The sequence below is a fragment of the Pristiophorus japonicus genome, chromosome 4 (genome assembly GCF_044704955.1).
Source record: "Pristiophorus japonicus isolate sPriJap1 chromosome 4, sPriJap1.hap1, whole genome shotgun sequence".
Taxonomy (NCBI): Eukaryota; Metazoa; Chordata; class Chondrichthyes; family Pristiophoridae; genus Pristiophorus; species Pristiophorus japonicus.
In genome coordinates, this window is record NC_091980.1 from 274992888 (window position 1) to 275010038 (window position 17151).

At 44.8% G+C, this 17151-nt stretch overlaps 1 protein-coding gene across 2 annotated transcripts in view; it reads right to left on the bottom strand.

Moving 5' to 3' along the window:
* Window positions 1-17151, bottom strand: part of lgmn (legumain) — a 75543-nt gene that overhangs the window by 41466 nt on the left and 16926 nt on the right. For both annotated transcript variants that reach the window (XM_070879500.1, XM_070879498.1), the window contains 4 exons: window positions 7411-7576; window positions 3409-3506; window positions 3122-3203; window positions 1999-2084 (listed from right to left, as the gene is read on the bottom strand). In XM_070879500.1, coding sequence (XP_070735601.1) covers window positions 1999-2084; window positions 3122-3203; window positions 3409-3506; window positions 7411-7557 — 413 coding nt within the window. In that variant the 5' untranslated portion in view covers window positions 7558-7576. The remainder of the gene's footprint in view (window positions 1-1998; window positions 2085-3121; window positions 3204-3408; window positions 3507-7410; window positions 7577-17151) is intronic.

A 17151-nucleotide genomic window follows, 5' to 3' on the forward strand; every position in this document is an offset into this window, starting at 1 on the left:
ACATGTAGTTCAGAAACTTAACCAGGCCCAAGTAAATTTACATTCAATAGTTTGAGGTTCGGTGCAAAAATCTCGGCCTCCTCGGGAATGCATACGGACCCAGGAAATCTTCGCAAAAGCTGGTTTTCAGCGCGCAATGCGCATGCGCCGAAAACCGGCTTTTCGATCTGTCAAGCTCTGGCTTGACAGATCCTCCGTATCCCCACAGCCAGGACATTCACATGGGCAAGATTGTGGTATTTATCCATCTCTTGCCCAGCAAATGTCCTGAACACTCTTACGCCTGGTAAAAGCAGGCGCATAGCCTACTTTTACGAGCTTAAGAGTTTTAACACATACAAAAACATATCAAAATAAAATTTTAAAAAACACATTTTAATGTTAAAAACCCTGCCCACTAAGGTAAGTTTATTTTTAACTCTAATTACAAAACTTATATTTTTCTAAGACATTTATTAATTTTAATTGTGAGGTGTGTTTTTTATTTTATGATGTTTAGTGTGTTTGTTTCTTTTTCTCATTAATAGCAATGAAAGCTTGTAGATATGGAGTTCTCTTGCTATTAATGAGAATGCTGTGGAATACTTAATTGGTTGTGCAGTCACACTGCGTCTAAAACTGGAGGTCGGGGGCACACTTCGTTGCGCGGGAAGAGAAGGCATCCCCACCGGAATCCCAGGCACCTCCGGGACCACCAGGTCATTTTGTGAAAATTCTCCGGTCGGAGGCGTTTGTTCGAAAGAAGCCTCCGACCGGAATTTCAGCGCCATTATAGTAAAGGGCTTGGGAGAGAAACAAACACACAAGAATTGCATTATGGAGTGCTGTAGATCATCATCATCATCATCATAGGCAGTCCCTCACAATCGAGGAAGACTTGCTTCCACTACTAAAGTGAGATCTTAGGTGGCTGAACAGTCCAACACAGACCCGGTCACAGGTGGGACAGACATTCGTCGGGGGAATGGGACTGATTTGCCGCACGCTCCTTCCGCTGCCTGCGCCTGACCTCTTCACGCTCGCAGCGTTGAGATTCGAAGAGCTCAACACCCGCCCGGATGCACTTTCTCCACCTAGGGTGGTTTTCGGCCAGAGTGTCAGTGGTGAAGGCTTTGGGGGCGTTCTTGTAACGTTTCCACTGTCCACCTTTGGCTCGCTTGCCATAAAGGAGCTCCAGCATAGTGACTCACTGCCTACTATTAAATTGTTACGTCTATTTTTCATTTTAACACAATACAAATCAGATGTTTAAGTGTCCAAAGTACAGAACATTATACAACTCAATTAAATCATAAAATACATTAGTGGGGTGTTCGAAAAATGCTGGGGGGGAAATTCAACTTTGGCGGGCGTGCAAAACGGGCAGTTACAAATCGGCCGGCCGTTAAACAGCCGCATATTTTTTTCATTTCACTGGCGTTAATGGAATGGAAAATAGGGTGGGGTGTACACAGGCGATCGATTCACTACCGCCCGTCACTGTCCCCGAAGTAGAATTTCACCCCCACTATATCCAGTACTCAGCAGATGAAGTTCACTTAGTACACTGCTGAGCAGGATTTTTGGTGCATCAATTAATGCACTTATACAAAATTTCTGTGGATGCCATTTTAACTACATAGATAGCCCAATACAGCACATAGGAATTTTACTGGAACGAATTTGCTAATATGTTAAACGAGCACTCAGCAGCCCATACAGGTATTTCCCATTTCGGCTGCACATAACAAATGGTAGAAACATGATTCTGGGAGCATAATCTGAGATTATGTGAAGAAAGTGATCTTCATAACTATATGTCGCTATATTTATACACAACTACAAACATCAGGCAGGTTTATTTTAAATAATGATCGAAAAAAAGACCACTGTTGGAAATAAAGATACTTTAATCAGTTATTTCAGTCCAATAGCCTTATCAAATTATACACATCTCCTCGACACCAAAAATATGAATCTATCCAAGCCATTAAACTAGTTAAGGTACTGTCATTTTACCTTTTTAAAACTTTGCCAGAACCTTTGTCCTTTACGGCTTCTTCATCTCCTTTGAGAACAGCCAAAAAGATTTCTGGGGTCACATGCTGTATACCAGGGTTAGATATAGGAGATAATATAATGCATGAAATGAGGTGAGAATGAAGAAAGAATGTGTATTCATATTAGGATGTCCTAAAACCCTTCACCGCCAATTAGCTACTTTTGAGGTGTAATCACAGTTGTAATTTATGGAAACAAGCCTGCCAATTTACCCAAAGCAAAGACCCACAAATAGCAAGTAAATATGTGACCACAAACACATAGCAACGTTGGTTGAGGGATACATTTTGGCCAGAACACTGGGAGAACGCCCCAGTCCTTCTTTCACGTCCAGCTAAGACAGCAGGCACCGCCTTGGTTTAACGTCACATCTGAAAGACGGTACCCCCAACAGTGCAGCACTCACTCAGCACTGCGTTGGAGTGTCAGCCGAGATTATGTGCTTGACTCTGATGTGGAGCTTCAACCCACAACCTTCTAACTCAGGAGGCACACATGCTACCACTGAGCCAAGGCTGACACCAAAATATAGGATGAACATTATGAGAAATGCTTACAAACAAGAACTGGCTTAAAAAAAAAAAGTGGAATCAGGGTAGCTGCAGAGACAGAGCATTAGGGCACTGATGTACTTGCCCAGTTCTCATAGCAAGGCAGTGAGTAGATCAATGCCTTTCCTACAAGGGTGAGGAATTCAGTGCACAATGCAGCAGCTTGTTCAAGTCAGCATTTGCAAAGATCTGGGGCAAAGTTACAGAATAGTGAAAAAACATTTCAGTCAAATGTTCATGTACATTCACAGACAATTAAACTGTCCATACTTTACAATTCCTAATATTTAATACATAGGATAAAATTACGATATCCCTTAAATACAACTGCTAACATTTTGTTTGAATCAGCCATACTTGTATATTAAACTGCATTCATGTGATGTGGGTCTTAAAGCTTAAAAAACACTGGTAACCATTTAATGTATTGAACGGTTATCAAATGAATGGAAGCTGACATTTTAAGTTTCATTTTTTTTTAAATAAAATAATCACACTTGTTTACAAGCCTAGTCCAACGTGAGGGTTACCTCTTGTACATAATCCTTGAGTACACCTTTGTATACATCTTTTCCATTGGGCTGGTTAATAATAATATTCTTCGTAGGATTCCTGCCGGACAAGCAAAATAAACACATAAGCTGTTCAGTTGCTGTGCATAAGAACATAAGAACATAAGAAATAGGAGCAGCAATAGGCCATACGGCCCTCCGATCATGGACTCAGCTCCACTTCACTGCCCGTTCTCATAACCCCTTATTGGTTAAGATTGCATTCACAAACAAAATTTGCTGCAACTGTTTTATAATGTACTTACTCCTCATTCAGGGCCAAGTCATCATACATCATGACGATAATCTGCTCATCAGGAACACCATGTTGGTGGACAATCTGGTAGGCGTGGCATACATCGGCCTATGGGTGGGACAAACCTCGATTCCATTAGACCAAAAACACTTATTTTCTCTGGTTATAAAGTGCATTGAATTTTAAAAATTTATAGTAGTAAGGCCTCATGAAAATTTTACCTGACCATTATAGTTATGTACAAAATAGAATGAGAAAAGTATGTACCAAATTAAAGACACACCTGAAAGTAAACAGCGAGGGATTAATTGCTTTCCCAACACAAGTAACTGAGGGTTAAACCCAACAATCTTGCATTCCCACTGGGAAACTATAGCTGAAGGGAGAAAGTACGACAAGGCTGTACTGGTGATTGGAACCACACTCCCTCCCAACATGGCTTCCCACGGAGAACACTAAATTTACCCAATAGAGCAGAGGTTCCCAAACTTATTGCGTACCCCTTCCAGATCTACCAGCTGCCTGGATAGCCCCAGCAGCACAAAGGTTTAATGTTTTAACCCCATTAATGCCCAAGCACTGTATAAAATGTACAAATTATAATATACAATTTAATGTACAGTGATTGGAGGTGTGGGCTATGTACGTCATCGTCTGTCTATGTGTTCTCATTGGTAAAACTTGAAGTAAATTCATTACTTTATATAACAACTTCCCAGAATTTTAAAGCTTTGTCTGAATGGCTCATTATTAAAATGCAATAAATAAAATAAATAAAATCCAGCATTAGGCAATTTCTCTCGCATACCCTCCAGCGATGTCTAGCGTACCCTTGCCACAGTTTGGGGGACCCCTGCTATAGAGTGCAGTTTGGGATTGTCAACCCTCTCAGGTTGTTCAGGAGTCAACCAGAATTAAAGATTAATCTCCAATACACTACTGCTAGCGACCAAAACAAACAAAAAAAATCATATGGGCGTTAATGGCCGGCGTCTCGCATCAAATTATAATAATTAAATGGGATGAAGATGTGCAGCATCAGTTGGAAGCAATGGTGGCCTCCAACCCCCATCTCTGATTGGTAGCTGCCTCCTCCAATTACACCCCTCTGGCTACCTCCATTCTCACTGGCAATCAATCAGATTGCAGAGCACGATCGGAGTGGTGGGTGGGATTATCTCTGACAGCAGAGGTTTTAAGTTTCCATATAGATTTCAGTAAACTATGAATGGAGGAAATGCACCTCAAAAGCTTATTATATTAGAAACACTCCGAGCACAATAAAGGTATTTGGAGGCAGGATGGCTAAAAACAGCAAAGAAAAGTCGAATGTCTAAAATATTTACTCCAACTCATGCAATGGAACATTATTTATTTTGAGAGTTTGATTAACTGACAATGAGGTAGAGTGGTGTAAGAGACAATGTAATGTATCTGAAGGGCAGTTTCTCATAAAAATCAGAGAATCATAGAAATTTACAGCACGGAAGAAGGCCATTCGGCCCATCGTGTCCATGCCGGCCGACAAAGAGCTATCCAGCTTAATCCCACTTTCCAGCTTTGGTCCGTAGCCTTGTAGGTTACGGCACTTCAAGTACTTTTTAAATATGGAGAGCGTTTCTGCCTCTACCATCTTTTCAAGAAGAGAGTTCCAGATCCCCACCGCCCTCTGGGTGAAAAGGTTTCCTCTCAAATCCCCTCCAAACCTCAAACCAATTACTTTAAATCTATGCCCCCTGGTTGTTGACCCCTCTGCTAAGGGAAATAAGTCCCTCCTATCCACTCTATATATGCCCCTCATAATTTTATACGCCTCAATTAGATCTCCTCTCAGCCTCCTCTGTTCCAAAGAAAACAACCATAGCAAGAAATATAAAGACAGACAGTAAGAGTTTCTACAGGTATATAAAAAGGAGGTGGGTAGCTAAAGTAAACGTTGGTCCCTTAGAGGATGAGACCGGGGTATTAATAATAGTGAACAGGGAAATGGCAGAGACTTTGAACAATTATTTTGTATTGGTCTTCACTGTAGAAGACACTAAAAGCATCCCAATAATGGATAATCAAGGGCTTGGCGGGGCGGGGGGGGGGACTTAAAACAATTACTATCACTAAAGAAAAAGTGCTCTGTAAAATAATGGAACTAAAGGTGGACAAGTCCCCTGGACCTGATGACCTACATCCTAGGGTCTTAAAAGAAGTGGCTGCAGGGATAGTGGGTCCATTGGTTGCAATCTACCAAAATTCCCTGGAGTCTGGAGCGGTCCCAGCGGATTGGAAAACTGCAAATGTAATGCCTCTATTTAAAAAAGGAGGGAGACAGAAAACAGGAAACTATAAACCAGTTAGTCTAACATTTGTCATTGGGAAAATGCTGAAGTCCATTATTAAGGAAGCAGTAGTGGGACATTTGGAAAATCATAATGCAACCAAGCAGAGTCAGCATGGTTTTATGAAATGGAAATCAAGTTTGACAAATTTGCTGGAGTTCTTTAAGGATGTAACGAGCAGGGTGGATAAGGGGGAACCAGTGGATGTGGTGTATTTGGATTTCTAGAAGGCATTCGATAAGGTGCCACATAGAAGGTTACTGCACAAGATAAAAATTCACAGAGTTGGGGGCAATATATTAGCATGGATAAAGGATTGGCTAACTAACAGAAAACAAAGAGAGTCGGGATAAATGGGTAATTTTCCAGTTGGCAAACGGTAACTAATGGAGTGCCACAGGGATCGGTACTGGGGCCTCAACTATTTACAATCTATATTAATGACTTGGATGAAGGGACCGAGTGCAATGTAGCCAAGTTTGCTGATGATAAAAAGATGGGTGGGAAAGCAAGTTGTGAGGAGGACACTAAGAATCTGCAAAGCGATATAGACAGGCTAAGTGAGTGAGTGGGCAAATATTTGGCAGATGGAGTATAATGTGGAAAGTGTGAGGTTATCCACTTTGGCAGGAAAAATAAAAAAGCAAATTATTTAAATGAGAGAGATTACAAAGTGCAGAATTACAGAAGGACTTGGGGGTCCTTGTGCACGAAACACAAAGTTAGTATGCAGGTACAAGAAGGCAAATGAAATGTTGGCCTTTATTGCAAGGGGGATGGAGTATAAAAGCAGGGAAATCCTGCTACAATTGTACAGGGTATTGGTGAGACCACACCTAGAGTACTGCGTACAGTTTTAGTCTCCTTATTTAAGAAAGGATATACTTGCATTGGAGGCAGTTCAAAAAAAGTTAATTCCTGAGATGAAGGTGTTGACTTATGAAGAAAGATTGAGCAGGTTGGGCCTATACTCATTGGAGTTTAGAAGAATCAGAGGTGATCTTATTGAAACAAACAAGATTCTGAGGGGGCTTGACCAGGTAGATGCAGAGAGGATATCTAGAAATCTAGAACTAGGGGCGTTGTTTAAGAATAAGGGGTCGCCGATTTAGAACTGAGATGAGGAGGAATTTCTTCTTTCAGAGGGTTGTAAAACTGTGGAATCCTTTGCCCCAGAGTGCTGTGGAGGCTGGGTCATTGAATAAATTTAAGTTGGAGATAGACAAATTGTTGAGTGATAAGTGAGTGAAGGGTTATGGGGAGCAGGCAGAGAAGTGGAGCTGAGCCCAAGATCAGATCAGCCATGATCTTATTAATTGGTGGAGCAGACTCAAGGGGCCAAATGGCCTCCTCCTGCTCCTATGTCTTATGTTCTTGTCCAATCTTTCCTCATAGCTAAAATTCTCCAGTCCAGGCAACATCCTTCTAAATCCCCTCTGTACCCCTCTCCAGCGCAAGTGTGTGTGATATCCGGATTCAAGTCACTAAGCTTGATGAGTTATATACATTTTCAGTGGGAAAGGCTAATTGAATGTAGTGCTAGAAATAATTCAGGCTCGCTTAAAATGCCTAGAGGTGGTTGCTCAAAATACTTCTGAACAGGATAGAGATGCAGCTGGGAACACAGGAGAATAAAACAAACCAACACATGAACGATCCACTTATTCTATCTAGTTCAGTACCTGATGCCTGTAGTTGTACCAGCCAGAGGATCCAGCAACAAGTACGACCCAGTGTTTGGCTCCATTTTCCAGCTCTTCCAGTGGAGCAGTGTTGACCTTAACCAGGAAATGGTTTAGCACTAAAATTCCTATTGCCAGGTATTGCATTTTGCCGTGGATCAATTGTCTGTTGATTTTAAAAAGTGTAAATTAAGTTGAATCACAAATATTAATGCATCAGAAACTGCTGCAAATGGAAGAAGTTTTCATCATTTTGTATTTCAGGAAACCAAGATAATCAGCATAGAAACAAGTTGTTTACAAAAAAAACCTTTTGGAAAAGTTTTATTGAACTTTTTGTGAGGAAGCTGAGATGTCAGGACAGTTTTACATCACCTTTGTCGTTGTCATCATACACAATTGTGTTGGAATGTGTTATTGTCTCCAAACTAAAGAAGAATTATTCAATAAATCCCCCCCATCTCAAAAAAAACACACCGACTACAATAGCTGTGGATTGATGCAAATATATCCGTGAATCACACCTCCTAAACTCGGAAAGTTACAAGATCTCAAAACATAAAGGTGCATTTTTGATGAGCAAGGCACTTGTTTTTTAAAAACATGGGTTCAATAGTTTTCTCATTTACCCCTTGGAATATGATGGGAGCGGAAGACACTCCAAATGGTAGCCTGTTAGATAAATATTTATTGTCAAGCATGACATTACATTAGGCGGACTCCTGCATGGACTTTCCCCTGTAAACTCGCCACATTCTACAAGTGCCAATTTGTGGGATTAGCCTTACATGGCTGTACCTTAGTGAATAGATTATAGGAGCCAACTCACCATTAGCAATACCATGAGAGATTGATTAGTATCAAATCAGCACATCCAGGCGTGCAGAAATTGCATTGTTACACAGATGTAAAACAATCTAAAGAGGCTGATGGCTTTTGAGCGCGACCCTCAAATGAGCAAATACATTCCAATTTCTAAAGCTCCCTGGCCAAACAACAACTAAACTCAATGACCCGAGACTTCTGGTTACACTTTTGGTCTTAAGGGGACACAGATCCACCTTCCAGCAGAACAGTGCGCATTACAAGGCACAGCTCTACTTCCCTTCGAAATTAGTGTATAATCGATGGCACTGTGAACACCAAAAGAGATTTGCTATTGTGATGCACACGTTATGGCGAGGTGGATTTTAAAAAAAAATTTGTTCCAGGACGTGGGTGTTGATGGTAAGGCCAGCATTTATTGTCCATCGAGAAGGTGGTGGTGACCCACCGCAGTCCTTGTGAAGGAACTCCCACAGTGCTGTTAGGGAGGGAGTTCCAGGGTTTTGACCCAGCAACAATGAAGGAACGGCGATATATTTCCAAGTCAGGATGGTGCTCCCACGTACCTGCTGCCCATGTCCTTCTAGGTGGTAGACGTCACGGATTTGGGAGGTGTTGCGAAAGAAGCCTTGGAAAGTTGCTGCAGTGCATCTTGTAGATGGTACACACTGCAGCCATGGTGTGTCGCTGGTGGAGGGAAAGAATACTTAAGGTGATGGATGGGGTGCCAATCAAGTGGGCTATTTCTCCTGGATGGTTTCGAGCTTCTTGAGTGTTTTTGGAGCTGCACTCATCCAGGCAAGTGGAGAGTATTCCTTCACACTCCTGACTTGTAGATAGTGGAAAGGCTTTGGGGAGTCAGGAGGAGAGACACTTACCACAGAATACCGAGCCTTTGACCTACTCTTGTTGCCAGGGAATTTATGTGGCTGATCCAGTTAAGTTTCTCGTCAATGGTGACCCCGCAGGATGTTGACAATGGGGGATTCATAGAAACATAGAAATGAGATGCATGAGCAGGCCATTCGGCCTTTCGAGTTGCACCGCCATTCAATAAGATCCTGGCTGATCATTCAACCTCAGTACCCCTTTCCTGCTTTCTCTCCATACCCCTTGATCCCTTTCGCCATAAGGGCCATATCTAACTCCCTTTTGAATATATCTAACAAACTGGCCTCAACAACTTTCTGTGGTAGAGAATTCCACAGCTTAACCACTCTTAGTGAAGAAGTTTCTCCTCATCTCGGTCCTAAATGGCTTACCCATTATTCTTAGATTATGACCCCTGGTTCTGGAACTCCCCAGCAACGGGAACATTCTTCCTGCCTCTAACCTGTCCAATCCCTTCAGAATTTTAAATGTTTCTATGAGATCCCCTCTCATTCTTCTGAACTCCAGTGGATACAAGCCCAGTTAATCCAGTCTCTCCTCATATGTCAGTCCTGCCATCCCGGGAATCAATCTGGTGAACCTTCGCTGTACTCCCTCAATAGCAAGAACGTCCTTCTTCAGATTAGGACACCAAAACTGAACACAATATTCCAGGTGTGGCCTCACCAAGGCTCTGTACAACTGCAGTAAGACCTCCCTGCTCCTATACGCAAATCGTCTAGCTATGAAGGCCAACATGCCATTTGCCTTCTTCACCGCCTGTTGTACCTGCATGCCAAACTTCAATGACTGATGTACCATGACATCCAGGTCTCGTTGACCTCCCCTTTTCCTAATCTGTCACCATTCAGATATTATTCTGTCTTCCAGTATTTGCCCCCAAAGTGGATAACCTCACATTTATCCACATTATACTGCATCTGCCATGCATTTGCCCACTCACCTAACCCATCCAAGTCACCCTGCAGCCTCTTAGCATCCTCCTCATAGCTCACACCGCCACCTGCAACTTGGAGATATTACATTCAATTCCTTCATCTAAATCGTTGATGTATATTGTAAATAGCTGGGGTCCCAGCACTGAACCCTGCGGCACCCCATTGGTCACTGCTTGCCATTCTGAAAAGGACCCGTTTATTCCAACTCACTGCTTCCAGTCTGTCAACCAGGTCTCTATCCATGTCAATACATTACCTTCAATACCATGTGCTTTAATTTTGCACACTAATCTCTTGTGTGGGACCTTGTCAAAAGCCTTTTGAAAGTCCAAATACACCACATCCACTGGTTCTCCCTTGTCCACTCTACTAGTTACATTCTCAAAAAATTCTGGAAGATTTATCATGCATGATTTCCCTTTCATAAATCCATGCTGACTTGGACCGATCCAGTCACTGCTTTCCAAATGCGCTGCTATTTCATCTTTAATAATTGATTCCAACATTTACCCCACCACCGATGTCAGGCTAACCGGTCTATAATTCCCTGTTTTCTCACTCCCTCCTTTTAAAAAAAAATGGTGTTACATTAGCTACCCTCCAGTCCATAGGAACTGATCCAGAGTCAATAGAATGTTGGAAAATGATCACCAATGCATCCACTATTTCTAGGGCCACTTCCTTATGTACTCTGAGATGCAGACCGTCAGGCCCCGGGGATTTATCGGCCTTCAATCCCATCAATATCCCGAACACAATTTCCTGACTAATAAGGATTTCCTTCAGTTCTTCGGCGATGGTAATGCCGTTGAATATTATGGGGAGATGGTTAGACTCTCGCTTGTTGGAGATGGTCCTGGCCTGGCACTTGTATGGCGCGAATGTTACTTGCCACTTATCAGCCCAAGCCTAAATGTCGTCCAGTTCTTGCTGCATGCAGCCATGGGCTGCTCCATTACCTGAGGAGCTGCGAATGGAACTGAACACTGTGCAATCATCAGCAAACATCCCCACTTCTGACCTTGTGACGGAGGGAAGGTCATTGATGAAGGAGCTGAAGATGGTTGGGCCTAGGACACTGCCCTGAGGAACTCCTGCAATGTTTAGGGGCTGGAAGGATTGGCCTTCCTTTGTGCTAGGCATTGCCAGTGGAGAGTTGTCCCTAATTCCCATTGACTTCAGTTTTACTAGGGCTCCTTGATGCCACACTGTCAAATGCTGACTCGATGTCAAGGGCAGTCACTCTCATCTCACCTCTGGAATTTAACTCTTTTGTCCATGTTTGGACCAAGGCTGTAATGAGGTCTGGAGCGGAGTGGTTCTGGCGGAACACAAACTGAGCATCGGTGAGCAGGTTATTGGTGAGTAAGTGCCGCTTGATTGCTCTAGATTAGAGCATACACAAGCTTTTGATCCATTTTGACTTGAAACAATATGTACAAGAAAATACAGGAACCTTTTGGCTAGAAGTTTCAAAAAGGAACTAGGAGTCGGTTTTGGTTTGCTGGCCTACTCGTATCTGCCAAGGACATAATTTGCAACAATTTCCATGGTACACTATCACTCTAAGATAACTGGTGCAGCAGAGATAAATTACTTGTATACGTTACCCGCGTACAACCTCAGCACTATCAGAGCAAAACACATTTTTACTAACATCAGACTTTGTTTAATTATTGGTGCAACATGCGGTGGTTATAGAATCATAGATGTTTACAGCACAGAAGGAGGCCATTCGGCCTATCGTGTCCGCGCCTACAGAAAAATAGTTTTCCAGCCTAATTCCACTTTCCAGCTCTTGGCCCGTAGCCTTGATATCCAAGTACTTTTTAAATGCGGTGAGGGGTTCTGCCTCTACCACCCTTTCAGGCAGAGAGTTCCAGACCCACACCATCCTCGGGGTGAAAACAAAATCTCAACTCCCCTCTAATCCTTCTCCCAATTACTTTAAATCTATGCCCTGTCCCCGGTTACTGACCTCTCTGCTAAGGCAAATAGAGTGGCTAGGAAGGACCTATCTAAGCCCCTCAATCTTATATACCTCAATCAAATCTCTCCTCAGTCTCCTCTGTTCCAAAGAAAACAACACCAGCATATCATAGTTAAAATTCTTATGCAACTGATAATATGGAAAACTGTGCCATTCCATAAATAAGTTCTGATATGTCCTTACTATACAGTATAAATGCACACGAGGCCCATACTTGAGAGAAGGTTACTCTGTGACCAGTTACCTTTATTACCAAGACCTCAAGTGATGAAGGTGGGTGGAGCTTCCCCTTTTATACCTGAAAGTCCAGGTTAGGAGTGTCTCCCACAAGTTCACCCCCTTGTGGTCAACGTTCTCAAGGTGTACAACTTAGGTCAGTTTACACATGGGTTACAATGACAGTTGAATACATGACATCACTCCCCCTCCCAAAGTCTTGTTGGGATCACAGGTTAAGTCTCTCTGGTGGTTTACGCTCCCTTGTAGAGCGCCTGAGTTGGGGCTCCGGTTGTTGGGCGCTGGCCTGAGTGTCTGCTGTTTGCGGTGCCTCAGGCCTGTCCGGACTGCCCACAGTGACTGGGCTCTCCTCCACTTGGTTCCGGTGTTCGGTCACCTGTGGCGGAGTAAACTCTACGTCGTGTTCTTCCTCTGCTTCTTCTATGGGGTTGGTGAACCTCCTTTTAGTTTGATCCACGTGTTTGCGGCAGATGTGTCCATTGGTAACAACCAAAACCCTATTCCCCTCTTTGGCAATCACAGTGCCTGCGAGCCATTTGGGCCCTGCAGCATAATTAAGGACAAAAACAGGGTCATTTACATCAATACATCGCGCCCTCGCATTCCTGTCATGGTAGTCACATAGTGACCGACGCCTGCTCTCAACAATTTCTTTCATAGTAGGGTGTATAAGGGATAACCTGGTTTTGAGCGTCCTTTTCATTAGCAGCTCTGCGGGTGGAACCCCTGTGAGCGAGTTTGGTCGGGATCTATTGGCCAACAGGAGGTGTGATAAACGGCTTTGTAGGGAATGCCCTTGGATTCTGAGCATCCCCGGTTTGATTATCTGCACTGCTCGTTCCGCCTGGCCGTTTGAGGCCGGCTTGAACGGTGCCGTTCTGACATGGTTGATTCCATTGCTGCCATGAAGTCCTGGAATTCAGTGCTTGTGAAGCACGAGCCATTGTCGCTGACCAAGCCATCCGGTAGACCATGGGTGGCGAACATTGCCTGTAGGCTTTCTACCGTGGCAGAGGATGTGCTTGAATTTAAAATGGCACACTCAATCCATTTGGAGTAGGCGTTTCCCATGAAAGGACCTGCGTAGTACACATGAATGCGTGACCATGACTTGGTGGGCCAGGACCAGGGGCTAAGGGGGGCTTCCCTGGGTGCGTTGCCCAGCTGAGCACACGTGTTGCACCTGCGAACACAAAGTTCCAGGTCTGCATCTATCCCTGGCCACCAAACATGTGACCTGGCAATTGCCTTCATCATGACAATGCCCGGGTGCTCATTGTGAAGTTCTCTGATAAACACCTCTCTTCCCTTCTGGGGCATGACTACTCGGTTTCCCCACAGTAGGCAATCGGCCTGAATCGAGAGTTCATCCTGGCATCTATGAAACGGTTTAAATTTCTCAGGGCATGCCCCGTCTGTGGCTGCCCAGTCCCCATTCAGGACACATTTCTTAACTAAAGACAGTAGCGGGTCTTTATTTGTCCATACTTTAATCTGATGGGCTGTCACCGGTGAGCCTTCGCTTTCGAATGCTTCAACAGCCATGACCATCTCAGCAGCATGCTCAGTTGCCCCCTCAGTGGTGGCTAGTGGGAGCCTGCTGAGTGCATCGGCGCAGTTTTCGGTGCCCGGTCTGTGCCGAATTGTGTAGTCATAGGCGGCTAACGTAAGTGCCCACCTCTGTATGCGGGCCGATGTGTTCGCATTTATGGCCTTGTTGTCGGCCAAAAGGGACGTTAGGGGTTTGTGATCTGTCTCCAGCTCAAATTTCCTGCCAAACAGGTACTGGTGCATTTTGGTTACTGCACATACACATGCTAGAGCCTCTTTTTCTACCATCCGTAGCCCCTTTCTGCCTGGGACAGACTTCCGGAGGCATAAGCTACCGGCTGTAACTGACCATTGGCATGCACATGCTGCAACACACACCCGACCCCATAGGACGACGCATCGCACGTTAGAACGAATTTCTTACACGGGTCACATAACGTTAACAGTTTGTTAGAGCATAACAAGTTGCGTGCTCTATCAAAAGCCCTTTCCTGGCTGTCCCCCCAGACCAAATCGCGGCCGTTACGTAGGAGCACGTGTAGCGGCTCTAACAGCGTGCTCAATTTGCGAAGAAAGTTACCAAAATAGTTCAGGAGCCCCAGGAACGAACGCAGCTCCATCGTGTTACGGGGTCTGGGTGCTCTCTGGATTGCTTCCGTTTTGGACGCAGTGGGTCTGATTCCGTCTGCTGCTACCCTCATCCCCAGGAATTTTACCTCTGGAGCTAAGAAGATGCACTTCGTCTTTTTCAGTCGCAGCCCTACCGGTCCAGTCTGCGTAGCACCTACTCCAGGTTGTGGAGGTGTTCTTCAGTATCGCAACCCATGATGAGGATGTCGTCTTGATAAACCACCGTCCTTGGAATTGACTTGAGGAGGCTTTCCATATTTCGCTGAAAGATCGCAGCGGCCGAACGAATCCCGAACGAACATCTGTTATACTCAAACAACCCCTTGTGTGTCATGATGGTGGTCAGCTTCTTCGACTCACTCGCCAGCTCCTGGGTCATGTAAGCTGAGGTCAGGTCCAATTTTGAAAAAAGTTTGCCACCGGATAGGGTTGCAAAGAGGTCCTCTGCTCTCGGTAGTGGGTACTGGTCTTGGAGTGACACCTGATTGATGGTGGCCTTGTAATCGCCACATATCCTGACCGACCCATCCGCCTTGAGCACCGGCACGATCGGGCTCGCCCAGTCACTGAATTTGACTGGCGAGATGATGCCTTCACTCAGCAGACAGTCCAATTCGCATTCTATCTTTTCCCGCATCACGTACGGCACCTCTCTGGCCTTGTGGTGTACTGGCCTGGCGTCCGGGTTTATGTGAATCACTACCTTGGCCCCCATGAAAGTGCCAATGCCGGGTAGAAATAATGAGTCAAATTTATCCAGGACCTGTGAGCATCATACTCGCTCCACAGAAGAAATTGCATTGACATCGCCCCATTTCCAGTTCATGACAGCAAGCCAACTCCTCCCCAGTAGTGCGGGACCATCCCCCGGGACAATCCAGAGTGGCAACCCGTTCTCCGAATCTTTGTGGGTCACGACTACTGTGGCGCTGCCTAGCACCGGAATGATCTCCTTTGTATATGTCCGTAGCTGTGCATCAATCGGCAATAATTTTGGCCTCCTGGCTTTGGACACCCACAACCTTTCGAACTGTTTGATACCCATCAGGGACTGGCTGGCCCCCGGGTCTAGCTCCATTAATACTGGGATGCCATTGAGGAGCACTTTCATCATTATCGGTGGCGTCCTGGTATATGAACTGTATATGTGCTGCACATGAACTCGCTGAACTTCAGCTTCCAGCGATTTCCCCCAGTATTCATTTGGTCTCGTAGGACTTATATCAGGCCCGTCCTCCTCATACATTAACCTGGCTGCAGGCTTCCTGCACATACGCACCAAGTGATCGCTGACATTGCAGTTTCTGCAGGTATATTGTTGATACCTGCAAGCTCTGGCTGGGCGTTTGCCTCCACACCTCCAGCATGAGCTGGAGGCCCCGTTGTTGGAAACAAAAGGTCCATTACCAGTCGAGCACCTCTGACTGTTTCTGTAACTGTCCTTAAGCACACCATTAACAGGTGTTGATGGCCCCATTACTGGCCCCATTGTCCATTGCGATGGCATGAATCGCCGTTCAGCTAGCCATCGTCTCTGTTGAATTCCCCCTTTGGGTTCGACTACATGCTGGGGCATGTCCGATTGCCCTTGTCTGCCTAGAGAACTGTGTGCCGCGTTAACAATGTTGACTCCCTGGTCGTTTGCCGCATTTGAGCCAAGATTTTTGTCATACATCATTCTGGTCTCTTCCTCCCCGGAGATAAATGTCTGGGCTATCAGAGCCGCCGCTTCCAAGGTCAAGTCTTTGGTCTCAATCAGTTTCCTGAAAACCCCAGCATGCCCGATGCTCTCAATAAAAAAGTCTCGCAGCATCTCCGCTCTGCATGCATCTGGGAACTTACATAGGCTCGCCAGTCGCCGGAGATCTGCCACGAAGTCAGGAATGCTTTGCCCTTCTCGCCGCTGGTGCGTGTAAAACCGGTGTCTCGCCATGTGCATGCTGCTCGCCAGTTTAAGGTGTTCCCCGATCAACTTACTGAGCTCTTCGAATGTCTTGTCCACTGGCTTCTCTGACGCTAGAAGGTCCTTCATCAGGGAGTACGTTCTGGATCCATAAACCGTCAGGAGATGAGCCCTGCGTTTGTTGGCCGAATCCTGTCCCAACCATTCCTTAGTGATAAAACTTTGCTGTAGTCTCTCAATAAAGTCATCCCAATCATCACCAACACAGTACCTCTCTTCTGTGTTGCTAGTGGCCATGCTCGCGTGGTTTAAATCCCATCCTCGTCGCCAATGATATGTCCTTACTATACAGTATAAATGCACACGAGGCTCATACTTGAGAGAAGGTCACTCTGTGACCAGTTACCTTTATTACCAAGACCTCAAGTGATGAAGGTGGGTGGAGCTTCCCCTTTTATACCTGAAAGTCCAGGTTAGGAGTGTCTCCCACAAGTTCACCCCCTGTGGTCAATGTTCTCAAGGTGTACAACTTAGGTCAGCTTATACATGGGTTACAATGATAGTTGAATACATGACAAGTTCAATATAGTTCTACTGGTTCTCTTGATACTTTGCTATACAGGGTAGTATTATTTTGAAAAATTTGACGATAGATACATTGGTAAAAAAATGTCACTTCATCCAAATTGACCAATTACAAAGCAGATACTGGAGATCTGAAACCAAAACAGAATATGCGGGAACACTGAATAAGCCAGTCATCTATGGGGAACACA